Source organism: Triticum dicoccoides, chromosome 1A (genome assembly GCF_002162155.2).
Source record: "Triticum dicoccoides isolate Atlit2015 ecotype Zavitan chromosome 1A, WEW_v2.0, whole genome shotgun sequence".
Classification (NCBI taxonomy): Eukaryota; Viridiplantae; Streptophyta; class Magnoliopsida; order Poales; family Poaceae; genus Triticum; species Triticum dicoccoides.
Window position 1 is genome coordinate 190,393,154 of NC_041380.1, and position 11,504 is coordinate 190,404,657.

The 11,504-nt window shown below is 45.0% G+C and overlaps 1 protein-coding gene and 1 pseudogene across 2 annotated transcripts; one reads left to right on the forward strand and one right to left on the reverse strand.

Moving 5' to 3' along the window:
* Window positions 1–1,498: 1,498 nt before the first annotated feature.
* On the forward strand, window positions 1,499–8,275 carry LOC119266356 (protein trichome birefringence-like 26). Of its 2 annotated transcripts, none has more exons than XM_037547776.1 (3): window positions 1,499–1,822; window positions 6,214–6,518; window positions 7,237–8,275. In XM_037547776.1, the coding sequence occupies exons 1-3, from the start codon at window positions 1,633–1,635 to the stop codon at window positions 8,017–8,019; spliced, it is 1,278 nt and encodes a 425-aa protein (XP_037403673.1). In that variant the 5' UTR covers window positions 1,499–1,632; the 3' UTR covers window positions 8,020–8,275. The 2 variants fall into 2 exon arrangements, with proteins under 2 accessions (XP_037403673.1, XP_037403674.1); XM_037547777.1 differs by having other exon boundaries at window positions 1,502–1,822; window positions 6,241–6,518.
* Window positions 4,607–4,745, reverse strand: LOC119296244 (annotated as a pseudogene).
* Window positions 8,276–11,504: the final 3,229 nt, after the last annotated feature.

An 11,504-nucleotide genomic window follows, 5' to 3' on the forward strand; every position in this document is an offset into this window, starting at 1 on the left:
TGGGAAGATAATTTCGTCATTCCCTTTTTAATTTCCGAGGGTTCGATCCCTTCCTAATATTTCTGGAGGCTGCTTCGTTCCATTCATATTCCCTTCCCAGTTTCAAGGGGGCATTGTTGATTCTCAAGGGTGTATGAATATGCACAAGACTTAATTGCTTCATTTCCTTCTTGATTTCCTAGGGCGTACATAATGGTGAGATCAGATGTAAAGTAGCGAGGTGGGATTATTTGATGGAAGAAAGAGTCTCAACGCAGCTACATACGGTGAAAGAAAGCGAGCTAGGTTTTTAGCTGATGCGGGCCAGCGATGTACAAAACTTTAGCGTACAACGACGGGCTGGAAGGCGTGCAGCGGCAAAGAACATATGGGCCGCTTCGTTTGCAGACTGGACAAAGCAGATTTAGGACGTACAGGAAGATGTAGCTGTAGACTGGACAAAGCGGATGAAACCGAAAATTACCGAAGCTAAAAATTAGTACCACCTTGAATATGGATTTTTCATAAAAACACCGTGACGGTGAACCTGATGAAAGCAATGCATGCTTTATTAGTAGGTAAAGATAAAGATTGAAAAAGGTTAGATAATTTTTTTAAATCGATTCTGAAAAAAAGGTGATGGATTTAAAAAAAAGTTCTTTTAGTTACCAAAAATTACAAATTAAAAAAGTTCATGCATTTATCAAAAGAAAAATGACACAAAATGAAGATAATAAGAATAAGAATAAGAATAAGGAAGAAAAAGAAAAAAACTGAACAAAACCATACGAAAAATGAGAAAAGGAACAGGAAAATTGAAAAAGAAAGATTGAAAAGGGAAAAGAAAAAAAAAGGCAAGAAGAAAGAAGAAAACGTTGAAAAAAGGTTTTTCTTTAGACACAGTTGGAAAAGAGGTAAGTAGTCACATGAAAAGAATGTGGCTGCTCATAGTTTTTTGCGATTTAACAACCAGAAAAAATTAGATGGGCCTGTCCAGCTCGCAGGAGGGTGTGCGCCCATTTGTAAACTGACCTATAATGGGCGCTGAAGCGCCAAATAGGTGATTCTCGAAAAAGAAAAAAATAAAGCGCCAAATAGGTGCTATGTAGTGCTTACTCTATTTTCGTGCTTTAACTTTGATCATAAATTTAACTAACAAGATCGACTGCGGCGGGAGCACAAGTTATACCAATGAATTCGTATTCAAAAAAGTTTTTAATTATATAATTTTTTTTGCCAGTCAATTTTCTTGGTTAAATTTATGATTAAAGTTGAATCTCGAAAAGCACAAACGTATTATATTTTTTTTAGGAACGGACGAACTATACTTTAAAATGAAAGGAGTAGGAATTAAGATGACGGGCCACGAGGCCCGGTCAGGAAGAGGAGGCGACGGAAGAGGCTGAGAATGGTGGCAGGCCCCACAATGGGACTCTCACACGCCCAGACCGAGAGGGTCAGAACTCCTAAAGAAACCAAAAAAGAGGACCGAGAGGGTCAGATGTCGTCAACTCGCAGTCCCAGTGTCTCCCAAAAAAAAGTGTCTCCTTCCTCTCCTCTTCTCCTACCCTGCTCGGCTCGGCTCGCACGCACAGGCACTCGAGCTGGGGCCCATCCTATCCTAGTAGTATTATCCTAGCACGGTAGCACCCCATGGGCTTGGGCCCGAGGTGGTCGCCGTGGCCGGCGTTGCCGTTCTCTCCTCGATCTCGCAAGGGAGGCGGAGGGGGATGGGGATTGGGAGGGCTCAAGGCCATCGGGTGGATCCTCTTCGCCGGCGTCGCCTTCCGTCTGCTCTGCTCCTTCTCTTCCTCTTCGTCTCTGTCGCCGGATATCAAGGAAGGTACGGGATTTCTCTGCCAGTTCTAATTTCAGTTGAGTAAGAAAGTTCAGAGATTCGTAGGGTTTAGGCTTATCTTGTCGGGGGTTTTAGTGAGGGCGAATTGTTTCTCATTTTGTCTCGCCTGCAGTTTTTGGTGATTTTTTGTTTGTTGGAAATTGCGCCGTATTTTCTTGAGTTCAAGGTTGGAACTTGGAACTTATGTTTTGGTTCCGTGAAATAGGAATTTTACTCTATCGTTCCTGAACGCCTGTTGTGGTCTTAATAAGACTAGTAAGGTTCAGAAACATATTTGGTGATTGCAGAGGAATAGGGATTGCACATTTGCAGTCTGATTGTTTTGTTGCATCTTGAATGCTGGGGAAATCGGTGTTTGCCCTATAATTTTTTAGGTAAGTGTTGTTTTCCCGCGGTTCTATGGGAAGCTCGAAACGGGACTGAGAACAAAATGGAGCAGTTTCGAACATTTTGACTTGATGTATGTACTTTCTAGTATAAAAAGTTGATCTTTTATTTATCCTCCATGTTTGGAAACATTGAACCTTTATTTATGAGCATAGGAGCCGTTATAACGACAGTTGTATTTGTTTTGTTTTCCATGGGCAATTGCCAACTTGAATTCTACATTTTGGTTTTAAGGCGTGCTTTTGCATGGGATAGAAAGTAAGACACAAGACCGGTGGTTTAATCCCGTCTAGTGGATAAATATTTATGTAAAATACCGAGAATTCAGATACTGCCATGGGATGTACTTGAGTTAAAAAGTACGGGAATGAAATTCTATACAATTATACTAAAAGCTTTGCTTCGCTACACCCATAAAAAAAGATTACGAGCTTCGACACAGATCAATTGTTAAGACAAAATTGCTACTTGTTGACTTCTTTGATTAAATGTTAGCAGCTCCTTTGCTATTCATTTTTTAGAAAATATTTATAAGGAAATGGGTATATGTTTGTGGGCACCAAAAAAGTTACTCCCTCTGTCTCAAAATGTAAGACATTTTTTGACATTGTTGAAACGGGTATTGTTGAAACGGGTTTGAACCCGTGAAATGTGTCGGGTTTTATATTTTACCCAACAACGGCCCCGCGGGGTTAAAAAGACGCCCATCCCCGTCCCCTAATAGGGTAAAAACCCGTGGGGACGCGGGTTTCGGGGCCCCATTGCCATCTTGAGTCACGGGAGATGTATACGCGTCCGGTAGACACATCCAGGCATTTTACACCTTTGGGTTGTGGACTGTAACCCAGAAAAACACATTGTTTGGATCTAAACATGAGCTTGCGATTATTGTACGGGCGAAGGTTGGGCCAACAGGCACACCCGAATACTCGTAAGGAAGTATAGTCGGGTTTGGTGTGAAGCAAGCGTTTTACCGGAGTTTCATTGTTGATGACCCGACTAGGCAATATGTTAATAAGATGAACAGCGGTGAGAAACGCTTCATCCTAGAACTTTAGTGGCATGGATGCAGCAGCAAGCAAGGCAAGACCCACTTCAACTATGTGCCTATGCTTACGCTCAGCAGAACCATTCTGCTGATGAGCATGAGGACAAGACACATGGTGAGATATGCCAATTTGTTGGAAGAATGAGTTTAGGTTTCTGTATTCTCCTCCCCAATCAGATTGGAGAGCTAGAATTTTGCAATCAAATTTTCTTTCTACGAGTGCTTGAAAGTTGTGAAACACTTGAAACACATCAGATCGTTTCTTAAGAAGATAGATCCATGTGTATTTGCTGTAGTCATCGATAAAACTAACGTAATAAGAGTGTCTTCCAACCAAAGTAGGGGCAGGCCCCCAAACATCAGAAAATATAAGCTGAAGAGGTTTGGTAGAAACACTTGTAGACACAGGATAAGGTAACAGATGACTCTTAGCACGTTGACATGAATCACAAATTGTTTCACAACTACGCTCACCAACAAAAGGGAGCTTATTTTTCCTAAGCACTTGATTGATCAAAGAAAAACATGCATGCCCTAATCTATCATGCACCGTGTTGATGAAACTTTGGTGACACCATAGGCTTGTTTATTCAATCTCCTAAGCTCCGGAATCAACGGGTAAAGCCCTCGAACGCATCTACCTCGATATAGGATTTTCTTTGTGACCTGATCCTTGATCAAAAAGAAAAACGGGTGAAATTCAAGAAAGACATGGTTATCAAGGGCAATGCGATGAACGGAAAGGAGATTTTTCGAGGCACTAGGAATATGCAGAATTCTTCTAAGATGGATTTTTCTATGGGGAGTTTTAAATACTGAATGACCAATATGACTAATTCTCATACCTTCTCCATTGGCAGTGTGAACTTGGTCCTGTCCACGGTACTTTTCACGTACGGTCACCTTCTCCAGCTCGCCGGTAATGTGGTTTGTCGTGCCGCTGTCCACATACCAGTTGGTATCGACGCTGTAGGAGCCTTCTGCCGCTGCTGCAATTTTCTCATCTTGGGAAGATTCTTCATCTTCCTCAAAACGGTACCAGCAATCCCTTGCTGTGTGGCCTGGCTTGCCATAGATTTGGCAGCGCGTAACATCTGGTCCCGCGCGAGGCTTGCCAGAGGAGTTGCGGCGGCCCCTGTTGCTGTTGTAGAAGGGCCGCCCACCGCCGCCGCTGTTGGAGGAGTTGCCACCGCTGCTGTTGCCTCCGCCCGATGGCTTGCCCTTGTTGCGCCCGCGGTAGTGAGAGCCGCCACCTCCACGGCCGCGGACGGCTGCGTTGGCAGAAGACTTGAAGCCTCCACCAGAGCCTGCCCCGTTGTAGAGGGCAAGGCGCTGATCAAAGCTGCTCATCTGAGCGAAGAGGTCGTCGAGGCTGATGGGCTTGGTGCGGGCGTCGTTGGCGGAGATGAGAGGCTGATACTCCATGTCGAGGCCGGCGGTGATGTAGGAGGCCAGTTCATCATCATCGATCGGCTTTCCCGCGGCTGCAAGCTCATCTGCGAGAGATCGCATGTGAGAAAAGTACGCCGCCACTGTTTGCGTGCCCTTTTGCGCCGTGGAGAGTGTGGCGCGGATGTTGTTGACGCGGGCTCTGGACTGCGACGAGAACATATGCGCAAGAGCAGCCCACAGTTCATACGGCATAGCTATGGATGTGACCTGCACAAGGACTTCCTTGGTGAGATTGTTTAGCAAGTATCCAAGTACCTGCTGTCCTTCTTTGAACCAGATCACGCGAAGTGGATTCTGCGTCTGTTCATCTTTCCCGTCCTTGTCCTTCGTGGCGAGGAACTTGGCGGGCTCCGGCATGGTCTCGTTGACGTAGCCGAAGAAACCAGTTCCCCTCAGCTGCGGTGTCACCTGCGCATGCCACAACACGTAGTTGGTGCGGGTCAGCTTCTCCGTGACCTGCCCAGGGAGGGAGGACTGACCGATGCTTGAGGAGGACGACATGGCTGGCGATGGAGATGGGTTTTTCTCTAGATGTAGTGGATGGAGGAGGCTCTGATACCATGTAAACGAGCGATGAACGTCGTACCTCGTTGGAGGCGACGGTTCCGTGTTTTTTAGGCAGGGGCTCATCCCTGAGATATGCATACAGGCTGTTTAGATTACATCTTGAGAACCAAGCAAAGAGAGAAGATAGAGATGAAAAGAGGTTACAAGAATATTGCCAACTCTATCTCTAACCAACCTAGTTCGGCCCAGGTGGGACCAATGCGCCTAGCATATCACGTTTAACAATGGACATTGCTGGTAACATTTCTTTGTGGCTAGACCGTTTGAGACAATTAGTGCAGCAAGCAATTGACCTTCATGTTGGTGACAAAAAGCGGAGCAAGTGCAGAATGCTGTAGCAAGGATGAAGGTGACCTTCATGAGCGCATGGACGATAACCTTTCATGAGCATTCATAGACTCTCACCTGCATGTGATGACCTTCACCAGCACATCAAGACAACCTTGCCACTATGAAGATGCTGTGCCACGATGAGCATGTGGCCTTGCGTCCTGATGTATGGGCAAGTTCCACGGGTGGTCTTCAGGAACAGCAATTTTGGTGAATTTCAGATCAAATCTTTTAGTTTCTAACTTTCTATAAGGAATTTGGCAGCAATCATTTTCAGATCCAATAATTTTCTTGCCGCAACAGAGAGAGAATCAGGGGTAGCGATTTATTTTTTATTCTTTTGGAAAATAAAAGCAAAGCATAGCCTAGAGAATCAGGGGCAGTTAGTACCAGGTGCCTTCTATTGCCATGTTTTCATGTTTTCGCAAAATGGACAAGATTAATGACTCAGTGGAGCAGTTCCCAGTTTCTGTTACCTGAATGCACCCACCTCACTACTCTTTTACCTAAGGATTTACTCTCGTGGAAATCTGAAAGAAGAAAAAAACGTTTTAAGCTGAATTGCTTATTTCTGTATTTTTCTGATTTCCAGAATCTGACGTGGATACTACTTGCATAGGAAAATGTGACCTTTTCAATGGAGAATGGCTACCAAATCCCTCTGGCCCAGCCTATACAAATTCAAGTTGTCGATTTATTGATGATCACCAAAATTGTATGATGAATGGTAGACCAGACACTGGATATCTTCACTGGAGGTGGAAACCTTATGAATGTGATTTGCCACCGTTTGATGAAATTAGATTTCTAGGTGCTATGAGGAACAAAGCATGGGGCCTTATCGGTGACTCCATTCTTCGTAACCAAGTTCAGTCCTTGATATGCCTTCTGTCTAAGGTAAATTATACCACATTACATGACTCCTCCTTTTAATTATCAGTTTGTCATACTGAAGTGCTGCTGTTAATGCTTACTTGAAGCATCATGCTCGTATCTGTATTTTCTTATTTTTTACGTTTAAATGCCCTAAAAGGAAATTTTGTTTCTCCTCATTAGGAGATACTACAATTGGAGGAGCGTGCACTGAATTATGCTAAGATACGTAACCCCCTAAACTATTGTATCCACTAGTATCCAGAGCAGTTCACCCCTGGCCAGTTTCTATAATGCAAGAATAGCTTCTGAAATTTTGAAAATATCTGAAGAGAATCTTGTATGTAGGTTGTGACGTGAGGTTTATGCATGTAATTCTTTGTTTGAAAGTATATGGTCATTTATCTGTGCAAAAAAATGTAATATATTTACTTTATTTTTGCACAGATTGGAGTCATATTTTGTAACCAATTTTACACACATAGGCTGACATATTGATAGTTTATGTATTCAAATGAGCCCAAAAATTGTTTGAAGAGGAATGTGAATGAAGCCAGTAGTTTAGGATCAAAAGTGGTGTTTTTTTCTTCTCATATTTATAAATTGTGTGCACTATTTAAATGTACTTCTAGTTGGGTTAGAACAACAATGCATTACTTATGTAACATGCCTCTCCCCTCTATACCTTGCATTTGTAGTGGTATAGTATCCTTATTATTGGACCTGCTTGCTGTTTATTTAGGCTGACGAACCTGTTGAGGTCTACCATGATAAAGAATTCAAAAATAGGAGATGGCACTTCCAATCATACAACTTCACTGTGTCCCTCGTTTGGGCTCCCTTCCTCGTCAAATCAGAGGTTTTTGAAAATGAGAATGGCGAGTCCACTTCCGAGATCCAGCTTCACCTTGACATACTTGAACCAACCTGGATAAGTCAGTACGAGAGGTTTGACTATGTTGTGATTGCCGGTGGACAATGGTTTCTTAAGACTGCGGTCTACTGGGAGAGTGATAAGGTGTTAGGCTGTCATCATTGCCAGGACAAGAACCTAACTGAAGTCGGGTTTGAGCACTTGTATCGCAGGACTTTACAAGAGGTACTCAAATTCATTTCCTCGGCACACCATAAGCCAGTTGTTCTCTTCAGGACCTGGGCGCCTGATCACTTTGAGAACGGCGAGTGGTTCAGCGGCGGAACGTGCAACAGGGTATTGCCTTACAAGAAGGGAGAGTACGGTGGGAAATACATGGAACATGTCATGAGGGGGATTGAGCTTGAGGAGTTCAACAAGGCCGTAACAGCGGCCAATAGCTCAAGGGATGTGGTGAAACTGAAGCTCTTGGACACTTACAGCATTTCGTCCATGAGACCTGACGGCCATGCTGGTCCTTACAGGATGTTCCATCCATTTGCACAGGGCAACAAGGATGGCTCATCCGTTCAGAATGATTGCCTGCATTGGTGCGTGCCAGGGCCCATCGACGCCTGGAACGATCTGATTATGAAGCTGGTTCTCAACTGATGAAACCTCTAGATCTTGCGCTCCTTGCTGACCAAGAGTTGTAGGGCTGGTTGTGGGCCAAGTTGGCAACCTCGATTCGGGGTTTAGTTCCTGGCATGCTAGCGTGACGTGATTCTAGTTTAGCAGGAAGTAGTAGTCAAGAATATACAGGTGTGTACATTGTAGTCTGGATGGTGTGAACTGGCCGCTTGTTCTTGGATGTGTCTGGTTGCACACCTCGTCCTTCTGAGAAATGTCAATGCGTTTGGATGCAGTAGCATTGAGTTAAAACTTCATGTGGTTGGTTGGCATATGGAACCGTCTCCAAGTGAGTGTGGGCGATAGGGGGTTTCTTCCCACACGATCCAGAAATCGTCGAGGATAGGGAGCCTTGATGCATACAGTTGTCCATGTATAATCGTTTTCGATATCTTGAGTATCCCAAACGCTTCATCCTTGCCACTCGTTTGCGCTCGCATTGCCTTCGCAGCCGGAGTTTTGTGGTTCTGCCTAAAACTAGGCAGATTCCAGGCACGACAGTTTTCTAGGTAGATTCTAGGCACGGGTGGTGATTTACGATGCCTAGCATATCACAAACAATTCATGATTATAAACCGTGTATGATATGTAGACAATCACACACATTCAGTTTTTCTGCATCGTATGTGATAGTGTCTGACATCACACACGCTTTGTAAACGGCAACTGTGTGCATGCTTGCACACGTTTCCTCTCTATGAACAGTCTTGGATTATGGTGTATATCGCAAACGTTTGAATTTTACCAACCGTGTGTGCCGCAATGACCTGCACAACATAATTTCGCCCTAATTTAATTGCTGCTATTTAAAATTGTACCTAATTTAAACTTTAAAGTAGGCTATAGCTTTATTCATATCCATCAGGTTCAAAGAACCAATGCATTATTCGAACAGGTACATATGTTTAAGAATTACAGAAACACCAACTAAAGAATGATGCACCAGGGTTCTATACTTGTTACAGATGGTAAAGAAAGAGGCGATAGACATTTCAGTTGCTGAACAAGGTGAAGCGGAATGGCCCTATTGTGCTCTCCTGGATGCAGAAGGCATGCAGGACTCTAGTCTAACCCCTTATGATGTCCGACCGCTAATCATGTAGTTTGAGAGGTAATCTTGAGTAAACTGCTTCAGAATCCACAACAAAAGAAAAAAAGATTCAGATATTGTCATCTAACACAACTCATTACGGACAGTAAAAAGAAGGCTACATGGTTCTTACTTACCATCCCGCAGTTCACTGTTGTCTTGCATAAAGTGTAAACAAATAGTTCGATTGACATCTTTTGACCCATTTTAATAACAATCTTTATCAGTTTCCTCCCTTGATGCTGGTTCATGAATATCTCATTGCCCATACGCAGAAAGGGTCGAAGTGTGGATCTTTGGTAATGATATATGTACCTAAAAGCACCAAGTTAATATTAGAAGCTAAACAACAATTAAAAAATGATGTAGTACAACACTCCATCCATCCCATTATATAAAATTTTATTACATGTATATCTAGACATCATCAGAACATTAAGGTAACACTTGCTATGTAGCCTGGAATTGCATATTTAGTCATTCAATACAATGCATGTTCCTAAACAACAATTGAAAAATGAAAAGGTATGTTAACTGCAATATCCTTAACATCAACCAAATATCGTAATTCATAGTGGTATTGTTGAAACTGTTATTGATGAAATTGAACTGCACAACAAATAGTTGCACATATAGAGCATCACATTGTGAAGATCTGAAATAAACAAGTCATAAGGACATCTCTAAGCGATCCTTAAAAAGTTAAGGACTAAAACCCTTAGTGGATATCTATATACTCCAGCAATTTTTGGCCTTTTCTAGTCGATCCCCTAAACTTAAGGTTGTAAACATCAATTTGATCAAGTTCAAAGCAGGTTCAACCGAAAGTAGCATGCATTCAAACATAAACATAGATAGTTTTGCATAACCGAACATAAAACATAAATTTAAACTAAGCTAGACTACTTTTGGTCAAAGTAGAGGTCGAGCCAATCCTTCCTCGCCATGTACGGTGTGCCGCGAGCCGGGTCCGGGCCAGTACAGTCATCAGGGTCGTTGGGGAAGGCACTCCTTCACTCGTCGACGTCGATCTCCTCGTCCTCGGGGCCCACCTTGACGCCCTCCGCGCCGCCGTTGCTGCCGCCTTCGACCTCGTCATCAGAGGAGAGTGTGATAACCTCGCCGCCCTCCGCGTCGCCGTCCTTGCCGCCTTTGACCTCGTCATCGGAGGATAGCACGATAACCTCGCCGCCCTTCGCGCCGGCAAAGATCGCCCGCTCCGCCTCCACGAGCTTCGGGTGCTGCCAGCGGAGCTCTTGCATGTAGGCCTTGTCGGCGGCCTCGGCCTCGAGACGCTCCCACGGCTCGCGGTCCTCCCGCGCCATATCGAGCTCACCAGCCCTGGCTTTGGTGGAACGAGGTGGACCGGACGTGTGCCGAAGGGGAAATTGAGCCTAGCCGTCGCCCCGTGGTAGCGGACCTACCAGCGGTCGTACTCCATGGCCGCGAGCTCGGCTGTGTGGAAGCTACCGAGCCACTAGCGGGTGTGGGTCTCTCGATCTGTAATCTCGGCGACTCATGTCCCCCACCGCCGCTGCCGGACCCCGAGGTAGGACTTCATCGGCTGCCGGGTCCGGGGGAGGACGGGGAAGTCCTTGAACCGGCGTAGGGGCGTGGCGGCGGGCGGATCGGGGAACTGGCGACGGCGGATCGGGTCTACGGAGGACGACGGGGACACCTCGACAACCACCTCACCAACGTCGGGCGAAAAGGCCGCGATACCTCTTTTTGGCCATTGGCTACTCGAGCTCCCCGGCACACATGCAGAGGTTGAGGATGGAGGCGCCGGCGATGGCGGCGACCTACCAATGGTTTCGAGGGTTGTGTGTGTCTGTGTGAGCGGAGGTTGTGTTTGAGGAAATACTGCGGCAACTGAAAATTTTACTAGGCGGGAGTAACAAGGCGGGGCTACTAAAAATTTGGATCAAGGGCGAGCAGACTTTTTTGAGATTGGGAGGGATGCAGAGGCGGGAGTAAAATGCCGGGGCTACTGAAAATTTGAATCAAGGGACTGAAGCAGAGCGGGAGTAACAGACATCCGCACATACTAATCGTGTGCTATCAAACATTAAAACCTTCCTGGCGGTAGATATTTCCGAGATTGCGAGGGATGCAGAGGCGAGAGTTTTGGGGGAGCAAGCTAGTGTGCTTGACACGCCGGCTGTGGACTGTAGCCGATGCACCTTATCGCGTAAGCCATAGGCGTACTATACATCGATGGTGCTCCAAGATATTTTGTACTACATCTCACACGGTTGGTGAGAATAAATTGTGTGGGATCTACTTGATTTGAATTACAAAATGGGGTCACAACGGCACTGGACAGTGTTTGAATTGTAGACCTTTTATCTGCAGTGCATGCAACTGTATGTGTGTC

Bases quoted from the DNA above. Each gene is read 5' to 3' on its own strand.
- LOC119266356 (XM_037547776.1), top strand. From the start codon at position 1,633: ATGGGCTTGGGCCCGAGGTGGTCGCCGTGGCCGGCGTTGCCGTTCTCT. The intron at 1,823-6,213 runs GTACGGGATTTC...TCTGATTTCCAG, and splicing joins GTCGCCGGATATCAAGGAAG to AATCTGACGTGGATACTACT. The intron at 6,519-7,236 runs GTAAATTATACC...CTGTTTATTTAG, and splicing joins TGATATGCCTTCTGTCTAAG to GCTGACGAACCTGTTGAGGT.